The following is a 27,958-nucleotide window of genomic DNA, read 5'->3' as shown; positions in this document are numbered from 1 at the left end:
AAGAAAGAAAGAAATACATTTTCAGTAACAATAACATCTTTAATACATGAAAATAAGGCAGAGACAAGATCAGAATGTACATATTATCCGATGCAATTATAATGGCACATTTAAATTGTTGACAATGATTTAAAAAATGTAATAATTTTTTCTGGCACATCCAGTTTTTGAGATATTTTCCTTTTGATTTTGCCATATTGTTATGACGTTTCTAAAACAAATTCCACAGTCCAACTGTTGCTGAACCAAGCAATTTATAAATATTACTAAACGTATTTCTATATTAAATATGATATCATTATTATATTACTGTTATAAAAACCAGATGTGCTTGTGGAAAAAATCAGGGCAGATTCTGAACCAGCGCAAAAAATCATATAGAAATCTTAACTTGCATTTCTGCTTTAAAAAATATTGACCAGTGTAAAATTGCTATTTACCGTTACACCTAAAAAACTGAAATAAAAATTTCAAAAAATAGTTTCTCCATCAGAAGTCCTCCCATGTTGTACACAGCTCGGCTGCATCTCCGCTATAATAAGCACAGGTCCCGCTGCTGTTCCCAATGTGTTTAATCTTAAAGACACGACAAAAATACATTCATCAGGACAAAATATTTGAACACATCTCATCAAAAAATAACCGAATACTTACTTTGGGGCTGAGAGCTGGACTCAACGTTCCTCTACTAAGTCCATCCCAGTTGAATCCTTCAAACCATCTGATGAAAGAAAATCACATCTATAAAACTAGATCATATTTAGTTGTGTGCAAATAAAAAAATGACTAACTAAGAAAAATATGTCAACATAAAAAAGGGCCTCCAAATAATTTATTGAATAGACCAGTGATATCATAATAAAAGATAGAGTTACAAGGATGGTTAGGGAAGAAAGGAAAGTCAAGGCACATCAGGCTTGCGTGTGGTGCAAAAGCCGCAGTCCTACTTGTGCTTCTGAATGTCCTTGGCCCCGTTTCTACGACTGCCGAGCCTCTCCGAGGGATTGCGCCTTGGAGAGAGGACATCAAAATAAGGACACCAGCATGATTGTGTCAGTCAAGCTGTGGCGCCTGCGTCTGCTTTCAACACCTGCACAGCTTCTTTATGAGACCGGAGGCACTCTTGCTGATTGCTTTAGGGAAGTCCATGTTATCAATGCCGCGCATGGTCTCGCTGAGGAGGCTCATTGGGTCGGCGCCGCAGAACGGAAGCCTGGAGACACGTAGACAGTTCCAATTCCAAAGTGGAATGAATAACCCGACAAAGCGGAATTGGGCTAACGTCGGTCTCTGGTTGGGAGTTGTGGAAAATAGCAAAAAGGAGATGAGGCTAATTGCTCATTTCAGTTGCAGCTTCATAAAGAGCCTTTAGAAAATACTAATAATAAATACATTGAATAAATAAATAAATGTAAAGTCGAGCATCTTGGTGAAATATTTTGTTGTTCTTTCATTCCATTGGGTTTCAACCATGTCAAATGGAATAATATGCTAAACTCACCCACCAGTTAGCAGCTCAAAGACAAAAACACCCAAAGACCAAAAGTCTGCAGCTACACTGTGGCCCTTGTTGAAGATGACCTCGGGGGCCATGTAGCCCGGAGTGCCGCAGAAAGTGTACGTCTTCTTACCCACGTCAACCTTCTTCATACATCTGGACCCGACCTAAGGTTGACAAATAAGGACGGTCACGTCCGCATGGCGAGAAATCAAGACGGCCGACACACCATTGCATTAGAGCGCCTCGTTGTCAGTCGTGGTGGACAAAAACGTCTGCTTACGTTGCATTCATTGGAACAAAAAAGGAAATGATTTTGTCCTTTTACCAATTTGGCATATCCTCGCTCATCTAAAAGAACATTTTCAGGCTTGACATCTCTGTAGACGACATTTTGTGCGTGAAGAAAGGTCAAGGCCTGCGTCACGCAAGCCGTGAAGAACTTGCTGCTGCTCTCGTCCAGACAGCCTCTGTGGAATACAATGGCACGTTGACGCGCTTGTTCACAGGTTTGAAGGTCTTGATAACCTTCCATTCAAAAGTACATACTTGTCTTTGAGCAAGTTGTAAAGATCGCCATGGAGACAAGCCTCAGTCAACATATAGAGGCACTCGGCATCTTGAAAGGTTTTGTGCAACCTTGAAATAACCGGAGAAAGATTCTTTTTAGATTGCCGCTGCTTTCATACAAACGTGCGCTCTCCTACTCCCATTTGTTCATCCAACACAACACGTCTATTCCACTGCAGACATTCATTCATTCATTCATTGTCGTGACGCCAACCACATATGTATCATGCAGCAATACGAAGATGCAGAAGCATGAGCGCAATCACACCATGAAAAGCAGTTTTTTTAATGATTTTGCTGTTATGCAGTTTTCTCGGCCATTACCGTATTTTCCGGACTATAAGGTGCACCTAAAAACCTAAAATGTTCTCAAAAGCCGACTGTGCGCCTTATAGTCCGGTGCGCCTTATATATGGACCAAATTCCTAAATTTAAACTGGCCCGAAGTATTGTGTCATGAAATCAATCATAAATGGCCCGCTGAAGACTATGAATCATGAATCAAAAAGACTATGGATCATTATTTTGTGATTATAAAGTAATTTGTTGTGTCTGAAGTTGAAATAAAAAAGCGAAAATGGAGAATGATTTGATTTGGATTAAAAATCTGACATGATGCATTAATGGTGCGCCTTATAGTCCGGTGCGCCTTATATAAGGACAAAGTTTTAAAATGGGCCATTCATCGAAGGTGCGCCTTATAGTCCGGTGCGCCTTATAGTCCGGAAAATACGGTACTACTGAAATATTGTATAAATGTGAATGTATAATGTATAAATGTATGATTTTTTTGGACGATAACATTCCAGACTCAGACTATTATTATGAACCTTAGAATCAAATATTTAATTACTGCAGTTTGACATTAATGGACATTTGAAAGGACTTAAGTGGATGTAGTTTATTTTTTTAAAAATTCATGCATGTCATTTACTTCCTGATAGTAGAATGCCCACAAGAAGGCACCATAAGTATCGACGAGTGGTATCGGCAGCCTTTGCGAGAACTCGATATGCAACAGTGGGGCTTTATCTTGGCCGAAACGGTGCTTGTCGGTTCATACATTGTTAATCCGATCTGTAGAAATGTTGCAGATTCCACACAGCGTGTCATCAAAACAATGCTGAGCAGATTACCTGACGAGGAATGGACATGCGGCATCCATCAGGATGTTTCGTTCTCTCAGAACGTGCTCTCGCAGGCCGTTGTGGCTAATGGCTTTTTTGTCGAGGACCTTCATGGCCAACAGATGCTTGACGTTGCTCTTGACTTGCACCTAGAAGTGGCAGCGAGCCATGAATTGGATAATGTGACAAGATTGGAAAAATGCAGCAGCCATCGTGAGAGAATCTCACCAGGTCCGTGCGGCCAAAGTCTCCTTCTCCGAGAGTGCTGATTATCTGGAAATCACTTAAGTTGGAGGAGGCGAGGGAGGCGGCATGCTTGACTTGTGATCTGCTCGCAGATTGAGGTGGAGGGACCTACTTGTTGAATGCCTTTACAGTAAAGTGGTGCCATACATCAGTAGCCAACATCAAGCCTGTTATGCTTTTTCCTGAAAACATTTTGCGGATTTTCTGTGTATTGTGAAAGCGCAAGAAGAATATAGTATCTACTGTGAAGGGGGCGGACTCTACTTTTGTTAGCTAGTGTTTGTGTTTGGGTAGTCTGTGACAATCTTGTGTTGCATCTTGTTTTATTTTGCTAGGTATCTACTTCCTCTTTCTTCCTATTTCCTCCAAAGGTCTTGAATAATGCCCAACTTTTTCGAGTAGAATCTTTTATTTGGATATTCCGTGAGTGCTGCTGTGCATTTTAGTGCATCTAAGAGTGGTATTAAAAAATGAAATGCTTTATAAGCTGATTGAGCTGCCGACTGGCTCGATTCCAAAAGTCAGAGTGTCGCAGTGCATATTATGACTTGAATTCATTTTCTGCTTGTTAAGTTTATAATTCAAGATGCTTGCTAGGCCCATTTGTTTTATTCTTCTAACCGTGACTAGTTTACGTCAGCTTGTCCTCGTGTGAAAAGAAGAAATGCGAAACACTGAAACTTTGGCATGTCTTGATAATAAAGGTTTATGACGGAGACAGCTTGGTCTTTGAAATTATGAACAGACTCCGCTTACTCGTCTTTGCATGCAGTGTTTTGTTGCACCTCGTGACTGCTGTCAAACACCATTCCTCCAATGATATCTCGGAAGGTCCTAGTAGATAATAAAAAAATCACAGAACATTCCGTGAAATATTTATAAGTGCATCCGTCCTTGGCAAGGTCTCTTACTCTCTGTCAATGAGCAGACACGCCACATCACTGGTCGCGATGATGTTCACGGCACGCACGTCCTCTCTAAATAAAAAGATTCTTGGATTCAATTCAAGCTTTGTGATAAGAACCAAAGAGAAATTCCGCCGTACCCCCACAAAGCTTTTTCTCCAAACCACTGCCTCTCCGAAAGCTTGGAGACGACTTGCTCTTCATCACCTGCCTTCTTCTCTGTGATTTTCACCTGGCCAATCAAAAAGCAACGGAGAAAGGTGACAAATTCAATCGCGGCTCGTCTCGAGACGTTTCTAAAGCCGTGCTGACGTGTGGCCCGACTTTACCTGGCCTTTGTTAATGATATAAAAGGTGTCCCCTAAGGCGCCTTGTCGCATAATGTAGTCGCCTTGAGCGTAGTGAGCCTGTGGAGAGCAAGAACGACGAGAAAAACAATCAAACGGAACATAGAAGGTCGGCAAAGTGGAATGAAAGAACGGGGTGGGGAACAAAGAAATGATGATCGATAGGCGAGGCTGGCCAAGTGGCACAGCACGTGCTGAGAAGATGTACCTCCTCCATGAGATCACACATCTTCATGATGGCATCCTTTGGCAAGGACAGCAGAGAGGGAACACTGCAGGCACAAGGCGGGGTTCATTTTAGACACTGGAAAGTGAAACAACACCAGCAGGCTTTTTCTTTTTTTTCTGTTCCATTCAGTATCATTGAAACATTCCCGTCATCTCATCCCGTCCTGTCCTTGTCTGGTAGTTTCATATGCGTCATGTCCTGTTTTAATGTATTTATCACATTATCATTCACTTATGTATATTTAACGTAGCTTACATTAAATTAACCACCAAAATAAATCCATTATGTCTATTTTTAGGTTGTGTTGTCATCCACTTGTTGATAAAAAGTAACAAGCAGATATCTGTTTTCAGATGTAAGGAGTAAAAAAAAAAAAGTAACAAGCTTATTTTGACCAAGCAGGTGTCTGTTTTCAGATGTAGGGAGTAAAATGTAAAAAAAAAAAAAGACATTTTCATTTTTTTCATTTCGAAATGTTTACTGAGCCCCTTTTTTCTTCTTCTTCTTTTAAAGGAGGGGCCGATGCCATTCACCTGCTCAGCAGCTCCGACGTCCGCGTGAGGCTTTCACGGCCGCTCTCCATGAGCACACTCTGGTAACTCTTGCGCTCGATAACCCACAGCTTGCTGTCCGACTGTGCTGAGAAGCCCATCAAAAAGACAAAGACGACAAAACATTAGTGGACTTCCATCAGAGAGGGCTCTAAAAATGTGAGCACTTATTATTCATAAGCGGACATTATTAATAATGAAAGATATCAAGCATAAATCTTATTTCCTCAACTATAATTAAAATGTGTGAATTAATTATGATACTCGTGCTGGTTCACACAAGGTGCCTGTGAGGGGAGACGGGAGATGTCCACTGTCTGAACTTTCTAATTACGTCCAACATCTGATACCTTAACTGTGCCATTAGAAAGGGAAGTATTAAGAAAGCTGTGCAGGATAGTTTAATTTCCGGTTTTGAATGCACCACATACGCTTTGTCAAGTGTCATTTGTTGTTGTGGGGATGAAGTGCTGCCTCTAAAAGGGAAAATACATCAGGTGGCATCTTTGGCATACGTCAATTTCTCCGCATATGGCTCCACCTTTTTTTTTTCTTTTTGGTTTGCACGAGTAGATGACAATGTAGTCACGTGGCTCAGGTTCCGCCCCCGGTAGTCATGGTATCGAGAGGAGCAATCTCGGGGTATCATTCATGCTAGAAAATGCATAATACATCTTTTAAGATTCATCGAGGTGAAAAGGGTTTGAAATTTTACAATGTACTGGCAACTATGCAATCATGCAAGAAAATGAGAAACCAAAATAACAGAAAAATGAGAATTTTTATCTAGCGGCATTCCCAGAGTTTTTCAAATTTTGTCACAGTCGCTTTGCAATCGTATTAACGTAACGTATGAGTGTGCAGTTGTTTGTGTTGAAATGATGTTTGCTCCCTTGTTTATGCAAATTGACTTCCACAACTTGACGCTCACAATATTAGCTCCAATCACAAGCTAATAACTACAACCACACAATTTGCAACCACAGTCATCAACATTGAGTTGAATTATCTCGTAAATCAGAACTTTAACATTTAGAGTCGGGATGGAGCTCTGGTGTTGGCTAGCGTTCGGATTAGATTGCGGCGCGATGCTAATGTGATCTTCCCAAAGGTGACATCTTGTTCCATCTGTCAAGATCACAGATGGCGAACAAATAATTTTGATGCCGATAAAAAGGAAGCGCTATTAGAGAAGGGCATGCTGCAAAGGACATTTGTGCGCTGTTGTCATTGCGATAAAGACAGACGGCAAACACAGTTCAATTTCGGATGATCCGCAGCCTATTTACTGACGGAATCAGGTCACACGCGCACAAACGCAAGTTTCCCGCAACCCTAGGCCTTCATTTAGCAAAACAATAATCCGCTCACAATTGTGAAATTCCATAACCACCTTTGTGATCTTCCTATTCTGGTTGAATGTGGCATTGCAAAGGGACAGAAATAAATGGACTGTTTTAAATTCCACCCATATACGTAGTAGGTATGTGAGGAAATCATTCAGCGGGCGCCGTGTTGTCTGTGACCTCTATGGCCGCAATAACCCTGCTTGTGATAATCCCCTTTGGTAGAAATGAATCACATCCGTACCTCATCTAAACACTGAAAAGTCTCAGCAGCAGTTTGTTATACCAGCCTGAATATATAAAAGAATTTTAAAAAAAGTCACACATATGCATCAGTACCTGTGACAGAGTAGATTTGTGTGCAGTCGTAGAGCAGCGCCACCTCTCCGAACACTTCGCCAGCTTCGATTGTGAGCAATTTCTGTCCATCTTTTGTCACGTCCAGCCTCCCCTCTGTTATGACACACACACACACACCTGGTAAACACGCCGATCACGGATAGTGTGTGTCGCATTATAAAATGAAATTAAATTAAAGACATACACATGTATGAAATAAAGCAATTGGCACTCCACTACATTACAATGTCGCTTTGAATTGGATGAATTATTCGGGCCTACTTCACCCTGGGATTCACTCCTATGGACAATTTAAAGTCTTGAATGAACACAAGGCCCCGGGGCCGGATCCGGCCCGCCATGTCATTTTATGTAGCATCTGAGATTCGAACCCAGAACATCTCGACTATGAGGCAAATGTGCTCACCACTGAAGTGGTTTCGAAATGCGCTGCATCAAAATGTCAACAAATCAGACATGGTCCCTTTGCAATGAGCACGATGAGAGAGACAAGACAGAAGCAGCCGTTAGATCCCAAATCAAGAGTCTTGTGCTTTGGTTCCGAATCATTTCTACATTCAAGCACCTCGCACCACCTTCGACGTGATGAGCATGACTTACCTTGTACAACGTAAGCCTGCGAGCCGCCGCTTCCCTCCTGGATCACGCAGCAGCCGTGATGGAAGGCCGTGAGTTGCATGCTGGCCGTGACGGCTCTCGTTTCATCTCCGTCGAGGTTCTTCAACAAGTTACTCTTCAAAAAAGCCGTCTGAATCAACTTTTGACATCTAGAAGCACGGAGGGGATTCGGGTGAATTCGGCATGATTATGCAGATGATCATCGTCAGGAATTCGGGGTGAAATGAATTCATTTTTCTCTCTCACTCAAGCACCCACTAGCAAAGTATGTTAAGTATAGTTCAGTTCAGTTGTATTTAACTTTAAAGTAGACAGGTTATTGCACTGCGGCATGCTCTCTGAGAATTGTGTAGCGCTGAGAAGAAAAACAGTGCTTGCTCACTCCTGGTTTTTGTCACACAAGGTGAAGACATTCGCCGAATCCACAGTGAAGGACTCTGAAATAACAGTCTTTCTGTTTGCAACACGGAGGTCATCATCGCGAATAGAGCAGGCTGCAATCAAAGAAAAAAAACACACTGGGTGACTCAAAAGAAGCAAATCATCCAAAGCAGAATATTGTACACGGACCGGCGCTGGTTGCAGAAGGTCCCGGCAGCACCACGGAGGCTCTGTAGCGATCTAATTCTTCCTGAAGTCTCCGAATGAGTTCATCCTTGGTATCCAGTTCCAGCTCCAGCTCATCTATCAAGGTGTCCCTCTGACGGAGCTCCTCAATCTTTAGCTGCAGGGCGAACTGAAGGTCTCGAAGCGTGCCCATGACCTACTTCTAATGTGCACTCACACATCATGTCAAAGTGTTGCATGCAGCCACAAGTTGCACTTACATTTATTCAATGTCACTCAAAGGAGGACGTCGCACACTTCCGTTGAACGCATATTAGTCGCTAAATAAGTCAGGGGACAAGAAAAACGAATCCTGGAAAGATCCAGATAGAGAGATAGAGAGATAGAGAGAGATAGATAGATAGATAGATAGATAGATAGATAGATAGATAGATAGATAGATAGATAGATAGATAGATAGATAGATAGATAGATAGATAGATAGATAGATAGATAAGCACTTACCTTGTACAGACAGTCCATTCGACAGGTGCACGCAAATGTCCTCTGAAAGTGAAGAGAAGGATGATGCTCCCTCCTCTCCAGTTGGGTGGGGGGGTGTTCGGAATTGAGACGGCTGCAGCTAGTCACGTGACCAAAGAGCCAGCCCGCAAGACTGAGATGAGACGATGAGACGAGAGGGGAGCGGGTCAGATCGTCTTTTTGGGATAGGTTGGGCTTCCAGAGACATGAGAAAATCATGGATGCCTGAATGCTGTTTTATTTACAGTGTTACGGGGGGGTGGTAAATGTTTATTTACGACTGTAAATTAGGTATGGGCTTTGGAGGTTTGATTTTAAGTGCACTGAAGAGGGTCCTGTTTTAGATTTAGTTGCAGAAAAAAATTCTATTGCGAATGGATCATTTATTTTGAGTCAGCCATTAAGTAAATATCCATATTCCATCCATCAATTTTCTGTAATAAGGCACATGTGCTAACAATTACCTTCAAATGCTTCCTCAATGGTCAGAGAGATTGACCAAAAACACATGACTACTTTATTATTACAAGTAATTTGTAAGTACTTTTCAATAGCTATCATTTAATTAATAACAAGAATAATAATAATAGTAACAATAACAGTAACAAAAATAATAACAAGAATACTAATAATACGTTTTTATAATTATAAGATAATTTATTGCAAATTAATTTGAGGTCCTCGAAGATACCGTACGCGGACCTTTGGAGCTCTGGGAACCTCCGTTTGAAAACCGCTGCCAGCAGACGTAATACACCCCGCCAGCCGAGGGCGCTCGTAAGCAGGAGCGGAACATGGGTTGTTAACGAAGAAGAAGCCCCGGTCTTCCTTAGCTAAACTAGCCAAACGATTTAGTGGCCTAACCTCCTCAGCAATCATCGTTTTAGTCGATCATAGTTCGATCCAAAATGATTCTTACTGTGAAGCCGCTTCAGGGAAAAGAATGCAGCGTCAACGTAAGTGAAGAATATCTTTCCCCTGACGTGCTAAGCGAAGTGAAGCTACAGGCGGCTAACGCTTCCGACCTGTGTAGCCGCCTAGCCGCTAACCGCTTGGCATGGTCACTGTCATATGTTCAGCCACTTTTTGACAATTGTTTTGACCGGTAATTTGATCAGTAAAGAGTTATGTTTTTCCTATTTATTTTCAGTGTCGCACCAGACAAGCGGTGACGAGTAATGAATGTCAATAGTTTATCGTAGGTTGCTAGCATCAGCCAGACAAAGACGCAGACTAACGTTATTGCCTCATCATCTGTTTAGGTTGTACTTCTTTTCTACATATCAGTCTTTTGGTCGTTTTTGTATGCAATAACTTGATGTCTGTTGAAACCGTGTTTGTTAACAACAATAATAATGGACAAGTTGGTATCAGAGGGGAGGAAAGTAAAATAGTAGTTCCGCCACAAAGCTGGATGCCACGAACACAATAGCGACAGTGGAAGGATGCTGAAAATGGAGTCGCCTGGTGGGAGGCAGAAGGACCAAAGAGGAGGTTTAGGGTTGTGGCCAGTCAAGACTTCCCAGGTAGTTGGCGTAACAGCAGAGGATGTCGAGGACAGGATGAAATTTGCTGTGGCGATGCACGAATGAAAGCAAAGGATACTCTCGCATAAATTCAGAGATTCCAAAAGTACTCTCACTCTCTCTCTCTCTACTTAAGTAGAAGTTCACATACTGCTGTTAAATAGACTGGCTAAAGGAAGTATAAGTAAAATGGACATTTTGAACAAGGTGGTTGGGGAAATAAAAGCAGCCATGTATGTACGTACAGTTATAACGATTTTGTATTTCCTTACCTCCCGTGACTATTTAACTTGCGCTCAGCTTGGCCATGTTGTGTGTCATTTTTCAGGTGACCGAAGATGAAAAAGTTTCCACGGTGAAAGAGCTCGTGTCGGAACGTCTCAACATCCCAGCCAATCAGCAGCGGTTGCTTTATAAAGGCAAAGCGCTCGCAGGTACATTTTGGTTAACCATCGTGCCTACTCCATGAACCTCACTCACTTCTGCTCCCTTAGCGGCACTATAAATGGGCCGAGTGTATAATGAGTTCCACATTACAACAGGGCTGTCTGTGTTGACTTTTTTTATTCACCCATAAGGAAATTCCATTGTGTGTAATTGTGACTTATCCCTTCAGATGAACACAAACTAAGCGACTATTCCATCGGGCCAGAAGCGAAGTTAAACCTGGTCATCCGTCCAGCGGGGGAGAGAACCGGAGCTTCGGGGACAGCCACCTGCAGCAGCAACGGAAACACATCTCGAGGAGGAGTGTGGCAGACTGTGTCCACTATCCTCGCAAAACACTTTAGTCCCGCAGATGCTGCCAAAGTCCATGAACAGCTGATTAAGGTATTGATTTATTGGATAACATGGGAATTGGTGACCATGCAAGAAAATGTGTTTTAACTTGAATTGTCTTTTTGAAGGACTACGAACGTTCGCTCCGACAACTTAGTTTGGACGACATCGAGCGCCTGGCTGGCAGACTGCTCCACCCGGATGTGGACGACATGGACACGACGTCGTACATGGACTGAGGTCCGAGGGACGGCCGTGCCGGAAGCTGCCTACTGTGAATGCGTGAAATGTGATGCAGAGAGCGCGGCGTGCGCCGAAATCAGAGTGTGAGTGAGCTTTGGATGGTTTGTGAAGCGCCGACATCACCGCAGAGGGTTGGTCCGTGTTGTTTACGCTGCAGTAATGTCACGAGACCTCATCACACAATTTTGGAAAACAAAGGAATCGTTGATGCTGTGAGTCTCATGTTTTACAGCTCCCAGGGAACATAACTTGTCTTTGAGGATATTTATTTTTAATGTTTGGGTGATGTGCATTGTTCGGAGACAAGGAAGTACATTTTCTCTTTGCTGACAACTAATGATCATTGTATGCATTGTAAATATTCTGTTTGTATTCAGATATTAAAAATGAGACATCTTATTTCGGTATCCTCTTGTATGTTTACAAAGCTGCTAAACTCATGGAAAGGTTGACGAAGCACGTTCAGAGGCGGGGCTTCGGTGGCCCACCAACCAATCAGCCGACCCCTACGCTTGTTCCGTATTTATCGACCAATCAGATTGACCGTGGGAGCCGCCCGTAGGATGTCAACTGGATCACCGCTTGAATGACGATTTGGACCATCAAACGAATTTATTGACTGTGTGTGTTATTCCTGCAAACTATGACGGATAAACACGTCGGGTGACACGGATATTGACGTCGTACGCCGCTAGGTGAGAGACGATCTCGTTTTATTACGGCTGCTTACCACAATGCTCGCACAACCTACTTCCTGCATCCAGTTCTAGCTGGCTAACGTTAGCCGATATTAATAGGCGCCCCGTCGGGCTTATTCGGATGTCGTTTATCGTCAAATTGCGATGACGTATTGGGTCAGTGTGAGTATTTGGAACACAGTCCGTCAACACTGTCGTAGAAAATATAAACATGTGTTTGGTCAGGCGCGCGCGCGTGTGTGTGCTGCAGGGCTGCTGAGCATTCTCATCAGCACCACTCCTCCTCCCTTTTGGTCCCATAAATTTGTTCCCTATACTTATTCCGCACTGTGATTCAACAAGCTCACTCGTGCGCCTCTTGATGGTTTCTGACTCCAGCTTGATTTCCAACTCAGTGGATCCACTCTACTAGTGGAAGCACAATGGAGACTTTGATTCCCACCATCAACCGTTTGCAAGAGGTTTTCCTCACAGTCGGCGCAGAGATCATCCATCTGCCTCAAATCGTCGTGGTCGGATCTCAGGTGAGAGAGACCCTTCCCTTTTCCTGCACGCTTACTGGTCATATTAGGCAGTATGAAAGCAGAATTCTTCATGCGGCTCTGTCGCGTGAAGACAAAACTGAAGTCATGTTTCAATGAGTGGTGCAAGTGTCACTGTACTATGTTTGTGTGTTTCCTAACAGAGTAGCGGGAAGAGCTCAGTGCTGGAGAGTCTGGTTGGACGGGATTTCCTGCCCCGAGGCTCGGGGATCGTCACCAGACGACCGCTGGTGCTGCAGCTTGTCAACGTCGCACCTCTGGAGGAGCGACTGAAGACTGAAAATGGTGTGTAGCTTTGTAACCATAAAGCAGATGAATTAAGAGCATGGTCAGAAATACACTTGACAAATGTTCAGTCATCTATTTTTAGATTAGGCTGCTGCTTGGAGTCATTTTTACGTCATAATTGCTCACTATTAGATCTTTCTTTTAATGCTTTCATTCTTGTGTACTAACACTTTCTTTTCTCCCCCCATAATACTTTCCAGGAAATGGGGTTAAACAAACGACACAAAACAACTACCCAGGTCTCGTCAAATTCCTCTGTGCATGTTGTCTTCCTTGTTAGCATTTGGTACATTGGACACATGCCTCTCCATTTGCTATCGTGGTGATAGAATTGCACCATAATGTACATATCTGAAAGTCTTTGAACACAAATGTGACTGCTTGTTTTGTCTCCATTCCAAACAAATCATTTACATGTGTCTGCTTAGCGGTCAAAGCTGAAGAATGGGGCACCTTCCTGCACTGCAAGAATCAGGTTGGCTGACATTGAAACGATGTGCTGTGCGCCGAATGTTCTCTATCTTCTTTGAATCTTTTCCTTATGTTACTATTTGTGTGTTTCAAAAGGTTTTTACAGATTTTGGGGAAATTCGTCAGGAAATCGAGGCGGAGACTGAACGTTCTTCAGGCAACAACAAGGTAAGAGGAAGCTCCGTCATGATGTTTGGATTTTTTGTTGTTGATTGAAGCTGTTCACTCACTTTTTTTTGTTATGCTTTTTTCCGTGTCCAACAGGGAATCACTCCCGAACCCATCCATTTGAAGATTTTCTCCCCCAAAGTCCTCAATCTGACCCTTGTTGACTTGCCGGGCATCACTAAGGTAAAGTCACGCGTTTGGGCATTGACGTCCAAACTTGATTAACTCCTGACCGTGGCCTCAGGTTCCAGTTGGGGATCAGCCCGAGGATATCGAAGCCCAAGTGCAGGAGATGATCTTGTCCTTCATCTCCAATCCCAACTCCCTCATCCTCTCCGTGTCCGCCGCCAACTCCGACTTGGCTACCTCGGACGCTCTGAAGTTGGCCCGTGAGGTCGATCCAGACGGTGAGATAGTATTTGAGACTCAGCGGCCGCTCCCATTCTTTGACTCACAGGTCTTATCGTTGCATTCTTTTGTCCATCAGGTCGACGGACTCTTCTCGTGGTCAGCAAGCTGGATTTGATGGACGCGGGGACAGACGCTCTGGAGGTACTTCTCGGTCGAGTCATTCCAGTCAGGCTCGGGATCATCGGGGTGGTGAACAGGTTGGCGCTAACCACGAGCCCGGTTGACCCCGACGATCGGCCGTTGATTCTCCATTTGCCGCTGGTAGGAGCCAGCACGACATCAACACTCAGAAGAGCCTGGGGGACAGCGTGAAGGACGAGCAGGCCTTCCTGCAGCGTCACTACCCGTCGCTGGCGTCCCGTGCCGGCTCTCGCTACCTGGCCAAAACGCTCAGCAGGCTTCTCATGCACCACATCCGAGACTGCCTGCCGGACCTCAAGACCCGCGTGACGGTTCTCAGCACCCAGTACCAGTCGCGTCTCAACAGCTACGGCCAGCCGGTGGAGGACCACAGCGCCACTCTGCTGCAGATTGTCACCAAGTTCGCCAGCGATTACTGCAACACCATCGAGGGGACGGCGCGCTATATCCAAACCTCGGAGCTGTGAGCAAAGTCTTCTCTTTCATGCGGCGGCCTAAAGGTGGCTTTCTGATCAATAGCCATCATTTTGGACTTGACTTTTGAGATGAATGTGCCTCCCTCGCAGCTGCGGCGGCGCTCGCATCTGTTACATCTTCCACGAAACCTTCGGTCGCACTCTGCAGTCCATCGACCCTCTGGGAGGACTGACAGAATTCGACGTCCTCACCGCCATCCGCAATGCTACCGTACGTTCCTTCGAACTTTTCGACGCCGCTCACCGTAAATGGAGGGCTTGGTGATAGGGCGTTGATTTGCCCTTCAGGGTCCGCGCCCGGCCCTTTTTGTCCCGGAGGTGTCCTTTGAGTTGCTGGTGAAGCGTCAAATCAAGCGTCTGGAAGAGCCCAGTCTGCGTTGTGTGGAGCTGGTCCACGAAGAGCTGCAGAGGATCATCCAGCACTGCTCGTCTTTCAGCACGCAAGTACGGAAAGGAGGCTTTCGCTCTGGGGTCCTCGTTTTTTTCTTTTCTTTCTTTCTTTCACACTGACGTAAAAGCGCTATGGAACAAAAAGACATTTTGTGATGGCATGTGATTTGCTCTCCTGTAATTGAGTTTGTTTCTGATGTTTGCCAGGAGCTTCTGCGATTCCCCAAACTGCATGATTCCATTGTGGAAGTCGTGACGGGATTACTGAGGAAGCGCCTGCCAATTGCCAATGAAATGGTAGCCCTCCTTTTCGTTGTATTAAAAATTCACACGAGCGTCTTTTAAAACGACTTGTGCTCTTTTTCCAGGTGCATAATTTAGTAGCAATAGAGCTCGCCTACATCAACACAAAGCATCCGGACTTCACGGATGCGGCGCAGGTCTCGGCATCCGTCAACAGTCAGCAGGTAGTTGATGGCATCGTCGAAATGTGGTAAAAGTGTTCCGCCTGACTTCCTGTGGCCATTAGGCAGACGGCCTGGATGCAACCAAGCGCTGGAAGAATGACAAGGTGGCAGAGGACAAAGCTCCGACTGCGGGCTTTGGCAGCCCCAGTAAAGGGCAGCCCATTAACCTGCTTGACACAGTGAGTGAGTGATGGCAAACGTTTTGCCCAGCAGTTACTCCAAAGTTGGGGGATTAGACGACGTTGCACCTCCAAGAGGCAGTTTCCCTTTTTAAATTCAAAACAAATAGATGTATTTTCATGATGTCTACCGCCATCTAGTGGCCAAGTGGCTGTAGTTCAATTTGGCTTAGCAAAGAAAAAAATCGAGCAAGTATTAAGGTACCATGGTATGGTGTTGACTGTCTTCTCCTCAAGACAGTGCCCGTGCCTCGCAAGTTGAGCTCAAAGGAGCAGAAGGACTGTGAGGTCATCCAGCGACTCATCAAGTCTTACTTCCTCATCGTCCGCAAGACCATCCAAGACAGGTCAGACTAACCTTCTCTGGCATGTTTTGCGAGTCATCTTAACTTTTAGCGTGTGTGTTGCGTAGCGTTCCCAAGACCGTCATGCACTTCCTGGTGAACCATGTCAAGGAGCATTTGCAGAGCGAGCTGGTGGGTCAGCTCTATAAACAGACGCTACTCCAGGACCTGCTCATTGAGTCGCAGGACACAGCGCAGCAGAGGACCGAGGTCGCGCAAATGCTGGAGGTAAACCCAACCTCTTCTTTTTTTTTTTTGTGTTTTTCCTGAAAGCGTTTCATTGAAACTCTCGTCATTCTCTCTCAGGCACTTAAGAAGGCCAATCACATCATCTCTGAGATCAGAGAGACACACCTGTGGTAGCTAAAGAAAGCAGACACTCCTCACTTTCTCCACAACAAGAATAATGATGTACAGTAAGAGGAAGGCAAACACGCTTCTGTTCAAATCTCAGTTTTTCTCTTCACAAAATAAGACCAAGATAAATCATTTCAGAACATTTTGCCACAGTAATGCAACTCAATAAAATGGAATATTTTTGGGAGCGGAGGTTGCATAAATGCGCACACCCTCTCAGACCTGGAAATGTGGCTTTGCTCATTAGTAACCAATCACATCAAGTTACTAAATGGCAGTCGGCACACATCTGCCCATTCAAAGTGCCTCTGATGAAGCCCTGATAAAGTTCTACTAAGCTTTAGATCCATCCGGCCTTGTATGTCCCATTGATAGTGGGGGGAAAAAAAAAAAGAGTCATGATTTATCTTTTGTCTTATTTTTAAAAGAAAAAAAAAACACGATAACCTGACTTTTGAACAGGGGTGTGTCGACTTTTTATATCCACTGTATGTGTGTGGTTGTGTGTGTGTGTGTGCGCAATTTCTCCTGGACCAATGAACATTTAGCACATTTCGATCCATTGTTGCCCTCAAGCAAAACCTCCAGGGCTCCTCACTCAGGTTCTGCCACTTCACTGTCAATGTGAACAAAGGTCTCGACCTCCCTTTATGTCGTTTTGTCATGCCAAGTGTGTCATACATGTACATTACATGTGCGATGTTTTATTTGTATGTCCAGAAATGGCCAAACATTCGTTAAGCCGGTGCTGAATCAGCAATTGTGGGTTGCACTCCAGTTTAAATCCACTTGTTGGCATCCGTCTTTCTGACCAAAAGAAGACAATTGATTTTCTAAAATGGTTGCGATGGTGATGTCAAAGCACTAAGTTTGTATGAGATCAAGTCATTCGACAGGGCAAGAACTTGTGTGGAATCCCAGCCACAGTGTTAAAGGCGGCTGAGCTTAAAGGCTCTCATTTGTTTTTCTCAACCTATCACATTTTTTTTCAGGTGAAGAACCTGATTTTGCACAAATATATGGTACGTGTTCCCTTTCACTACTGTAATAACAGGTGCATTTTTTTTTTTTTAACTGAGCTTCAAGAAGTCAGGTTTTATTGATAGGGATCTGTTTTTGCGTCAGATTGAAAAATACCAAAAAAAAAAGCTTATAAGTACTTGATGCTCAAACTTTAGGCAAGCATGCTACGGATTGATTACGATGTTCAGTTTGAGTGTCATGAGGCAGCTGAAATATAAAGCTCACCTTCCTTGTCACAGTTCTAGTTGAGAACCCTGTTGATGACCTGTGATGCCTCCCAGGGATCAGATACAATCTTCTATGTAGAAATAGTTTCACCCAAAGATCTTTTTTTTTTAGAGGGAAGAGAGGCTCTTACAACTGAGGAGTCTAATTGTGCTTGTTGGAAACACTCAGCATGCAATCTTATTTCCGCATATGCTTGCAGTGTCCCTATAAAAAAAAAATGAAACCGAGAATGTAACCCGACACGTTTCCTCGACTACTATGGTATATGTAAATGTTGCTTGTTTTGTCAACCCAAAGTGGTGATAAGGACCATTCTTTGCCCGAATGCTTTGTCCTCATATATGTATCATCATGTGTCGCTTTGCATACGTATTAGGGAAGTTCCAAAAAAGTACAATTATGAGGAAAAGGTTGTCATGTTACAAGACGAAAGACTGATCATAAAAAGGGTCATGTTAACAAAAAGAACTTGAAAATGTTATACATATCATTATTAAAGTAATAATGATCTCATTAGTAGTTAAAAATATAAGGACTGTTTTTTTTCTCTCAATTGTTTGTTCTTTTTTGAAAAAAAAAAAAAAAATTCCATGAAAATGATGACCTCTTCCTCGTGATTTCGACGACTTTGTTCTTTTTCCTTTCTCTGTGGCCCTAAAATGTCTTTGCCCATCTCCAATGAGACATGTTATTGTTATAGAAGAAATACCTTTAACGGCACCATCGAAGGGCATCATCGTCGATCAAATCCAGGACGTATGCGTTGAGAACGCAACGGAAAGCCGCCATGAACGAGTGCAAATTTGGTATTATTTAAGTGTAAATTATTCACAATGCGTGCACTGCCTCTGAGTTCTTGCCTGCCAATATTTGTCATAAATGTTTTACTCTTGGAGGCCATTAAACTTCAGTGAAGGACAATGTATGGAGTCGGGCACTAATTGATCATTTATTTTCTACCTTTGAAGATTTTGACAGTATTTTGTCATAAAAACAATTTAAATTCTTGCATTTTTCTCGGTATCTACAATTTAAATTCCAAATTCCACATTATCCATCTTAGCTCAACTACTTTCTTCAAATATTATATCCGGAACACTTTGGCCTACTACGCTACTGTATTTGTATTTGTATATTTTTTTTTTATATTATTATCATGTGGTGCTTGTTATTAAATGTTGAGAAGCGCCGATTTAGATGATAAATACGACTACTTGATGTCAAAGTGATCCGCAGGAGTAAAGGCTGAGAAGTGAGCTGATGGATAGTTTGCTTGGTGCGGAGTCATTAATGTTAGATGAGAGGCGCTGCGGGGAAAAAGCGGGCCCACTATGAGGTATACACACACACACACACACACACACACACAAAGCACCCACCGTGAAATGAATCTCTCGCTAATAAACCTAGTATTCCACATGATTATGCCAAATTGCTTGCACTTTGTATCCCACTGTAGCCATCATTCTGATCACGCCTTGTTTTTATAGTACGCCCCCCATCAAACCGTGACCGGACCGGATGATACCATCTCAGCCAAGATACCGGGGGGGTGCTCCCCTTTAGCATCCCCGTAAAACAACTCATCCTCACACCGTGTAATCAGCTGAATCTGGGTTTGGAACCATGTGAAATCTTTTTTTTTGGCCATCATCCTCTTGTGTGCACTTGGCAATGTAAGCACAAATAACTGCGTTGGTATGCTCCTTGCCTGCCTTCCACTCAGAACAAAGCACGAGAGAGAGAGAGAGAGGAGAGAAGAAATGTCTCACTGACTCTGTCGCCTGGACGACCAGCGGCGAGCAGAAGAGAGCAGTGAGAGACGCCAGTGCAAAAAGCAAAACAAAGGGGAAGGCAAATATTTGCATTGGAGGAGTTTTGGTGTGTATGCTTGATGATTTATGACAATAAGCGGCACCTTTCAGGAGCAGCAGGATGATGATGATACCGCAAAGCGCACATTGCACGTGGACCCAGAAGGCCTGATTGAACCCCCATGAGACCCAGAGACCCTCCTCTCATCAACCTCATGTAAGTCCTGCTTGAGTGAAGCTTTTTGTGACATCTTAAGGAGATTTCTAGATCACCTAACACAAAGCTTGTTAGATGAGAATGACTTGTCCAGAGTGGGCGTAAAATTGATGTGTAAAAGAGTACAAACGGGCGCCAGTGAAGGCAGGTAAAGGTCACGAGCCTTGTCAAAGGCTCTCGGCGTTTATTTGTTGCAGGGCAGGGCTGGCCAAACCATTTATTTTCTCTAATTGGTTTGTTAAAATGTATTTAGTCATTTTTACGTACAGTGGAGCATCATTCCCCATTGGAGTAAATGGAAATGCTATTAAGAAGTCCCAGCAAATATATATATATATATATTTTTTTTTAATAAATACAAGTACCGCACCAATGGGAAATGCCACTCACTTGCTCGTTATTTTGCAAACAAATACAGTGCAGCTCAACCTTTGGATTGCCGATGTCATATCGAGAAATATGCTTTTGGTCGTCTGGCAAACTAATTGCAAACCAACCTGTCTACAATGTTTAGCATTGCGTTAACTTTAAGATAGCAGACATCTGCATATTTGTGGTTTGATTAAATGAATATTTTTCTTCATAATGGTACTGCGAAAAGCAGTCGCAATCGTTACGGCAATAATATCAAATTGACCAAATTTAGACATACGAGGCATTGAAATGTTCTTTTTTCATTGTACTCTGATTTAAGTCCAGTCCACAGTCCAGGTTGTACTGCTCGCTGCTGGACAAGCCTCCAGCACATGAGAAGAAGCGCGATAGAAAATGGATGAAGACCTAATCTAATATGAATGAGAAGCATGATGATTATTTAAATAAACATCAGAGCCACAATGATTTTTTTTCCCAGTCCGCCACACCTGCACAGCTTGTAAATGGACTTTGTGGTGTTGAACAACGGTGGCAGACGCTAAACACAAGGCAAGCGGCCATATTGCTTTGCCTCTCGGTCACATTAAACTGTCTCGCTTTCTAATTTCTTATCACTTTAGAGGCTGCTGGATGTTGCGATGTGAGGAGAAGAACAACAGACCACATGATTTCTTTGTGCAGATGGCGCAGTGATGCTGTCTTTATCTTCCAAATCTTCACTCTTGGCCCATCATGAAGTGCCATTAAATCACACTTAGGCTGATCCCAAATGCACACAGATATCATCTGCCTAATAGCGTAGTTGCAGAAATGGGACATTTGGGGAAATGAGGAAGAAAAAAAAAAGGCATGTTATTTTTAACTTCCGACAGTAGGGTAGTAGGTCTAAGTGTTCATTTGAAAAGTTTTAGAATTGGGCACAAAAAAGCAAAGGTATTGGCCCTTAACGATTCCAGCGTCCAATTAAGACTCCTAATCTCATTTTAGATACTTCTTTCACATGAGCAGAGAAGCAGATCAATAAGTGCTGAGTGGTCTTGTTGCCACTATGAATGCAAAACTGGCTCCTGTTCAAATGGGGCAACACAAAGATGGCAGCCATCAATCCGCTCAATTTTTGTCAATAACGAGACGAGTGAGATGATTGAATTTGCCAGCACGCTGCTCAGACTCTCCCTGGAGGTGATAATGTTTTGGACGAGCCATCAGTGAGGGCAAGAATTCAATCATGCCGTGTGATTAGCATGCGAAAGCAGGACTCGGTACACTACGAAGCGAGACACGACGATGCGGACAAGCATTCATCTAAGCAAGGAACTGAACGGCAATATTTTCCACAGGTTTTTGAGCCATGAATGGGCCAATACACAGCATTTGAGAGCAGAGACAACGACTTGATTCTTCATTTTTGAAGCCTCATTTCGAATGAAAGACTGACTTTTTATTCAAATTTGCCAGGTTTGTCAACAACACTCTTCTCTGTTGTTGTTTTTTTACATTTTACAATATCCTTGACTTTTTGTATTCGATCTCCTGACTTGAGTTCATTTGTCTCTGCCAGATATCAAGAATGGACGAGGACGATGAGGAGCTGTTGTTTCACGCAAGCCGGGGAGGAGAGGAGGAAGAGCAGGTGGAGGATTTGAGGCACGGGGTGGTACGGGGGCCCTGGAGGGCCGTGGCCTGGATCTACACGCGGCCCTGGGCCAGCGGGGTGGTCCTCGGGGGCTTTGCCCTCCTTCCTTGCACCTTGTTTGCCTTCATGCTCCTCTACTGCCCGCCTCTGGACATCGACCTCTCCTACAGTGCCTTTGAGGTTCACAGTCACTTCTCCGCCGAGCGGTTCGACGCCCTCGCCATGGCGGTGAAGACCCAGCTCGGCTCCTGGAACAGACGGAGGAGGGCCTCGGACGGCGCCGAGGCCCTGCGGGAGCTGCTGATGGAGAAGCTGGGCAACAACAGGACGCTCCGCAAAGCCTCCGCGAAAGGAGATCGAGGGTCGTCTCATCGGAGACCACGCTCGGCTCCCGACTACTACCTCCAGAGTCAGGCGCTGTGGAGAATCGAGTTGGTGTTTGTGGCTCAGGGCGACGGCGAGCGCAACATCTTCACCCCCCGAGCGCCTGCGCACCATCCACGAGGTGGAGCGCCTCCTCATGCAGCACCCGCGCTTCCCTCAGTTCTGCTGGAAGCCCATGGAGGCCTTGAGGGACCTCCCGCTGGGGCCGTCGTTCTGCTCTCCGCCCAGCTCGCTCCTGTCTTACCTCTACCCCAGCGAGCGAGGAGGGAAGATCTACTACGACGGAATGGGTCCGGATCTGGCTGACATTCAAGGTGAGCGCACTGCACTGCGGGATTGAGCGGGAGCGCCGAGTCCACCTGATTTTTCCCTGCAGGTTCGTTGAGTCTGGCCATCACTCACCCTCAGTTCTACTGGTACGTGGATGAGAGCCTCTCCCCCGAGAATCTCTCCTCCTCCCTCCTGCGAAGCGAAATCCACTTCGGCGCCCCTCTCCCGTCTTACTACTCCGTGCAGGACCGAGCCGACGAGCAGAGGAGTCACTTCAAAAACTTTGCGGTGCAGTACGCCGATATCCTGGCCAAGCAGTCCACCAGGTCAGAAGCGGTCCGGTCGTCGGGGTGGCGCTCAGGCTGGGCCGTCGTTCCTCTCACGCTGTCTTCAGCCAGGTGAAGGTTCTCTACGGGGGGACGGAGCTGTTCGACCATGAAGTCAGGCACACCTTCAGGAATGATATGATGCTGGCGGTCATCAGTGGAGCCTGCATCACCGTGCTGGTCTACATCCTGACCTCTTTCTCAGGTACTTTTTGGTCCGGCTGGGCCACTCGTTGATTTTCTGTCGAGCAGTGTGTCGCAGCTGTACACTAACAGAGCTGCAAACACAGATGAGCTCATTTCTAAAAGCACAAGGTCTAACTTGGCCACTCGTTTGATATGTTGAACTGCCTTTTTCAATTCAATTGGTTCTCTCTCTCCCCCGCGTAGCCTTTCTGACCTTCTTCGGCCTGGCCAGCATCGCTCTGAGTTGCCTGATGGCTCTTTTCTTGTACCACGTGGTGTTCGGCGTGAGGTACCTGGGCATTCTCAACGGAGTGGCCGCCTTTGTCATTATAGGAATCGGTACGGGAAGTAAACACAATTGGGGACGGCTTGGGGAAAATGATATCCTTTTATATCTATTCTACATTTATTGATTTCAATTTTCTAATTTTCTTTGCTTGCTTTTTTGCTCAGGGGTGGATGACGTGTTTGTGTTCATCAACACCTTCCGACAGGCGGCCCATCTGGGTCATCCGCGGCAGCGTATGGTCTACACCATCAAGACAGCCGGGCGAGCCACGTTCCTCACCTCCTTCACCACGGCGGCCGCCTACGCTGCCAACGCCTTCTCCAAGGTAATCATAGCGCAGCCGTCCAATTTTCCGTCGCGCGTCGCTCGGGAGTCATTTTTCGGTTCTCGCCGCAGATCCCAGCTGTGCACGACTTTGGCCTGTTCATGGCCCTCATCGTCAGCTGCTGCTGGCTTTGGGTTTGCGTGCTGATGCCGGCCGCCTTGTGTATCTGGTCGCGGCGTGTGGAAGCCCACGAGCACGAAGGCTTTCACTGGTGAGGGAATTGGGTCTCTTGATTCATTAAAAAGCTCGGGTATTGTGCTCCGTGTGGCGTACGTGCACCTTGGCCACCAGGAGGCAGCGCAGAACATAGAGACATACTGCACAGGAAACAGAAGACCGCCTCAATGAAGCTGCAAAAATATTTTTTCAGAGAGGATAAAGAATATATGCCTTCGAATATTGCTGTCTAGATTTTTGAATTTACGTTTTTTTCCAAGCTTTCTATTTACATTGACGGAGTTTGGTGTTCTTAATTGCGTGTTGGCATTCGGGAAAACAAAATAGTCAGCTAAATGGCCTCTGCTTTCACAAGCTGCAAACGGTTCGGGGGCCTGTCTTCAATCCACGGCCCTTTGTCGGACGACGATGACGACGTGGCCCTGCTGTCGGTGGAGATGGAGCCAGGTGAGAATATCATCCGGAACGGGCTCGTAAAAGGCCCGCAATTCCCCTTGTGGTCTACGTCTCGGTCCAGATCCCCTCGAGGCTGATGGCGACGCGGGCATTCTTTTCCTGTCACCGGAGACACCCTTGAACTCTGTGGGGCAGCAACACCAAGGTGTGGTCAGCGCCAAACTTCAGTGGGCTCTCGCGCATTGGGTGGTCCAGCCAACTGTGGACAGGAGGAAAACCATTCTAGGTAAGGAAATCACACAGTGAATTGGGCTGGACATTTCCAAAAACATTTATGCTTCCAAGCTACAAAGGTTAAATGGACCACCTATAAAATGTGATGACTCATCTCAGCGGGAAAGTCCTGATAAATAAATCCAAATATACTATCTGTGTCCAAATGTGCTCTTTCCCTTCACAGCAAATCTTTTTGTCCCTCAGGCATCTTTCTGGTGCTTTTTCTTGCATCTGCGTGCTGTTGCTGCCTCCTGAAGCCAGCCTCCCACGCCCCCTTGCTCTTCCGCCAGGACACCAACCTTCAGACTCTTCTGGCTCTCAGGAGCAACCTCAGCAGTCAAGGGATCTCCTGCCCCATGTGCTCAGGTGAGGCTGCAGCTGCTGATAGCTACATAGAAACACCCCTATCTTTTTTTTTAGGGTGTTCATGGAGAAGCCGCACTCTTTGCACAATCGTAGCTCCTCGTCAACGTTGCGAACATGGACGCATCAGCGGGCCCGCAGCGCAGCGGCGAGCACCTCAACGGCGCCTCTCAACACAGCCGAACAAAACGCAAGCGTCAACCAAGCCGGTAAAGGGAAATTCCAATTTGGAGCAAAAGAATACATTTGGATGATGACAGCACTCTTTTTCTTTTTCTAGGCTTACTACTCACAGTGTTTATATCCAAATTGGAGCTGAGAAGCTCAACCAGAGTTTACCGCTTCTCCCTCAACGCCACGACTCCTTCCCCGTGGACGCTTTGCGGCACGGAGCGCGAGCAGGTGTCTTCCTTTCAGGTCGGCGCACTCAGCGGTCAGCGGCCCTCTCGAGCGTAGTTGACAACAAACATATGTCTTGTATGCAGGCCTTTAGTCGTCCGTGGCGGAATTACACTCGAAGGATGACGGCGTGCGTATCCCACGACTACTACCCATACCCGAGCTGGATGATCACGTTTGGGTCGTGCGACCGGCGCCACAGCTGGATGCCCGAGTTTTCTTTCTACGTGGCGGCGGCGGCGCAACAGCACAGCAGGTCACAAAAATAAAAATGGCACTTCTATTTCATTTTTACATGACATTTTCACATTTTTTGAATTGATAGGGAACTGCATTTTGCTCAGCACAAACTGAGGCCTCATCCTACTCGAGTGTGCGTGAGCCCGCCTGGCTGCGGCGTCAGCGGCACGCCCGACGGACCCGCACGTGGAACCTTTTACGCTCCTCTTCCCGGAGGTGAGAAGGAGGCGGTGTGTTGTGAGATCTTCACGTGATGATTTCTTTCTTTGAAGATTCCACCACTGCAGCGCCAGAGAAGGCATCCAAGATGTTTGGCTTCAACCCGTGCACAGGCGGCGCCTGCGGCCGACCGGCCGTGCGGCCTCTGGTCGACACGGGCGCCATGGTCTTTGTGGTTTTCGGCATCCTGGGAGTTAATCGAACGCAGCGCGGGGGCAATCACGTTATCGGAGACGTTGTGAGGCTCTCCCGCCCGTCCGTCCTAACCGCATGTCAATGGAAAGAATTCTGTCCGATTTGTCTTTGTTTCGCATCCAACAGGGCAACGTCATATTGGATCCGGACTTTGATATTTTCCAAGAAATGGGATACCTGTGCAAGATTTGTAAAGCTGTTAGTGCAAATAAACAACTAGTAAAGCCCGGAGGAGCACAATGTCTGCCCTCAGGTAATTGCCCGCCGGATTCTTTTCCAAAGTCAATTAGGAAAAACTCGCATAGTGTCGTTACACTGAAGCCCAAACCTTTTTTTGTAATGAGGTAATAAGCTGTCCAGCGTTCTGCCTCTGCTGCATCCGGACTGTCACGCTCTGCCGGAGCCCAACCTGCTCCCGGGTCAGCTCTCTCACGGAGCGGTGGGAACGCACGCCGGGAAGGTCCGATGGCTCTCCATGGCCTTTGAGTCCGTGAGTCAGTCGCCTTCTCGCCTGGGGTTCCTTCCATCGAGCCGCTCGTTCCCGCATCTTTTCGTTCCAGACCACCTACAAGGGCAAGTCGTCTTTCCAGACCTACTCCGACTTCCTCCGGTGGGAGACCTTCATCCAGGAGCAACTCTCTACTCTGCCGCAGTCTTCGGCCTTGAGGCGAGGCTTCCAGACCTGTGAGCACTGGAAGCAGATCTTCATGGAGATCATAAGTACGGACGCACCCGTGACCTGTGTGTGTGCGATAAGGAACTTACCCCGGTGTGTTGTAGGTGTTGAGAGCGCCCTCTGGAGTCTGCTTCTGTCCCTGGTTATCTGCGTGGCTACCGTCTCTGTTTTTACCGCTCATCTTCTACTACTGCTTCCAGTCCTCCTAACCATCTTGGGTATAGATATTAAGCTTTCAAGATTGAAAGCTCCTCAGGCTCGTTTCGGCCTGAACGATGTTTTTTCTTTCAGGAGTGATCTGCGTGGTGGGCGCTGTCATGTACTGGTTGGGCTGCGAGTTGGGAGCTGTGGAGGCCATTTCGCTGTCCATCCTGGTGGGATCTTCTGTGGATTACTGTCTGCACCTGGTGGAAGGATACATGCTGGCTGGAGAGACGGCACCTTCTCCCGCAGGACTCGGCAACGTAAGCTTCGCCATCGTTCCTCCATATCCGTCTAACTCGTAAAAAATCACCGTTCCTTAGGCATGGCGTGTAAAGGTTTGTGAGATGTCTTTGAAGGAAGCTGCAAATGAGGTCCAAATCAGCATGTGGCATTCATGTAGCCTTTTGCTGGCAGGAGACTGCAGCTTGGAGGCAGAGACGCTGCGTGGAGGCAGTCAAGCATGTGGGCGTTGCCATAGTGTCCAGCGCTGTTACCACGGTGATCTCCACCCTCCCCCTCTTCTTCTGTGTCATCGTGCCTTTCGCCAAGTTCGGCCAGATCGTGGCCATCAACACCACCGTGTCCATTTTGTTCACGCTGACGGTGACCGTGGCCACCCTGGCCAGCGCCGCGCCCGTCCACTTCAGCAGGACGCCTGGCGGCGTGCTGAAGGCCGCCGTGGCCGTGCTGGCGCTGGTGAGCGCGGGGGGAGCCGTGTGGTGGGTGGGCGGGGGGCTTCGACGGTGAGAAGCACTGTCTAAGAACAGATGATCAGTGTTTCTTCTCAAAGTCAATGCGACAGTGGCTTCTAATAACGTTAAGTCTCTGCCTTATTTGGACTTATGCCTACTGTGATGGTGTTACATGGAGGTTTATTTTTTGGTTTGTTTGAGGTCCTATTTTGTGTCAAAGGTTTGAGAACCGCTGTCACAAAACCACTTCCCCTCACAGGAATATGAGTTTGCACTCACAGTGAATGTTAAAGATGTCATATTTAAGTACAAACATCTCATTTGTAGAACAATATGGATAATTTTTTGATATCACAGTTTTTGTTCCCAACCACTTTCTACTAGAAGAAGAACAACAAAGAAAAAAAAATGAAAAACAAAAAAATTGACATTGAATTTTGACATGACGGACGGACGGACCACTGATAATATAATGCAAGAGGTGAAGTGCACAAACATGGAAGGATGGAGAGGAAAGCTAGAGAGATAGAGGAAAAGAAAAAAAAATGTCACCAAAGATTGCCTTCTTTGGATTGATTTCTGCTTGCCGGAAGTGAGAAGAAAATGATATATATCTGTCCATGAGCTGTTTTGTGAGTCCCTACATAATCCCTCCCTTGGAAGATTTCAAGACACTTCAAT

General features: G+C 45.7%; 4 protein-coding genes across 7 annotated transcripts; 3 read left to right on the top strand and 1 right to left on the bottom strand.

Moving 5' to 3' along the window:
* Window positions 1–18: 18 nt before the first annotated feature.
* On the bottom strand, window positions 19–9,033 carry prkg1l (protein kinase cGMP-dependent 1, like). Its single transcript, XM_037258577.1, has 20 exons — window positions 8,869–9,033; window positions 8,368–8,566; window positions 8,180–8,291; window positions 7,780–7,946; window positions 7,159–7,272; window positions 5,456–5,561; window positions 4,902–4,965; window positions 4,676–4,753; window positions 4,487–4,578; window positions 4,353–4,418; window positions 4,198–4,275; window positions 3,424–3,523; window positions 3,205–3,344; window positions 2,048–2,137; window positions 1,827–1,968; window positions 1,502–1,665; window positions 1,091–1,213; window positions 948–1,010; window positions 655–721; window positions 19–576 (listed from the first exon to the last, which is right to left on the bottom strand). The coding sequence occupies exons 2-20, from the start codon at window positions 8,555–8,557 to the stop codon at window positions 490–492; spliced, it is 2,043 nt and encodes a 680-aa protein (XP_037114472.1). The 5' UTR covers window positions 8,558–8,566; window positions 8,869–9,033; the 3' UTR covers window positions 19–489.
* Window positions 752–27,958, top strand: disp3 (dispatched RND transporter family member 3). The gene is given in 25 exon segments (XM_037258574.1): window positions 752–763; window positions 17,715–18,954; window positions 19,109–19,649; window positions 21,365–21,482; window positions 21,586–22,137; window positions 22,139–22,358; window positions 22,421–22,640; window positions 22,709–22,845; window positions 23,031–23,165; window positions 23,280–23,440; window positions 23,512–23,651; window positions 23,973–24,064; window positions 24,135–24,299; window positions 24,494–24,657; window positions 24,711–24,861; window positions 24,933–25,069; window positions 25,138–25,307; window positions 25,377–25,507; window positions 25,564–25,748; window positions 25,832–25,958; window positions 26,050–26,195; window positions 26,266–26,425; window positions 26,486–26,599; window positions 26,673–26,845; window positions 27,000–27,958. Coding segments are annotated over 21 exon segments (3,804 nt in total). The 5' UTR covers window positions 752–763; window positions 17,715–18,954; window positions 19,109–19,649; window positions 21,365–21,482; window positions 21,586–21,594; the 3' UTR covers window positions 27,333–27,958.
* ubl4a (ubiquitin like 4A) lies at window positions 9,668–11,834 on the top strand. Its single transcript, XM_037258586.1, has 4 exons — window positions 9,668–9,842; window positions 10,741–10,846; window positions 11,029–11,243; window positions 11,321–11,834. Exons 1-4 carry the CDS (start codon window positions 9,795–9,797, stop codon window positions 11,429–11,431), a joined length of 480 nt encoding a protein of 159 aa, XP_037114481.1. The 5' UTR covers window positions 9,668–9,794; the 3' UTR covers window positions 11,432–11,834.
* si:dkey-32e23.4 (dynamin-1-like protein) lies at window positions 11,968–17,504 on the top strand. Of its 4 annotated transcripts, none has more exons than XM_037258579.1 (18): window positions 11,968–12,130; window positions 12,529–12,657; window positions 12,819–12,960; window positions 13,164–13,202; window positions 13,392–13,438; window positions 13,531–13,602; window positions 13,699–13,785; window positions 13,847–14,009; window positions 14,090–14,210; window positions 14,279–14,617; window positions 14,721–14,841; window positions 14,919–15,074; window positions 15,228–15,317; window positions 15,389–15,487; window positions 15,550–15,666; window positions 15,904–16,013; window positions 16,079–16,238; window positions 16,317–17,504. In XM_037258579.1, exons 2-18 carry the CDS (start codon window positions 12,556–12,558, stop codon window positions 16,371–16,373), a joined length of 2,022 nt encoding a protein of 673 aa, XP_037114474.1. In that variant the 5' UTR covers window positions 11,968–12,130; window positions 12,529–12,555; the 3' UTR covers window positions 16,374–17,504. The 4 variants fall into 4 exon arrangements, 3 of the variants coding, with proteins under 3 accessions (XP_037114474.1, XP_037114473.1, XP_037114475.1); XM_037258578.1 differs by having other exon boundaries at window positions 11,969–12,130; window positions 12,512–12,657; XR_005098737.1 differs by lacking the exon at window positions 16,317–17,504 and having other exon boundaries at window positions 12,512–12,657; window positions 15,908–16,013; window positions 16,079–16,155.

Source organism: Syngnathus acus, chromosome 9 (genome assembly GCF_901709675.1).
Source record: "Syngnathus acus chromosome 9, fSynAcu1.2, whole genome shotgun sequence".
In the NCBI taxonomy this organism is placed as follows: Eukaryota; Metazoa; Chordata; class Actinopteri; order Syngnathiformes; family Syngnathidae; genus Syngnathus; species Syngnathus acus.
Note: the sequence above shows the minus strand (reverse complement) of the source record. Positions and strands in the feature narration are given on the sequence as shown.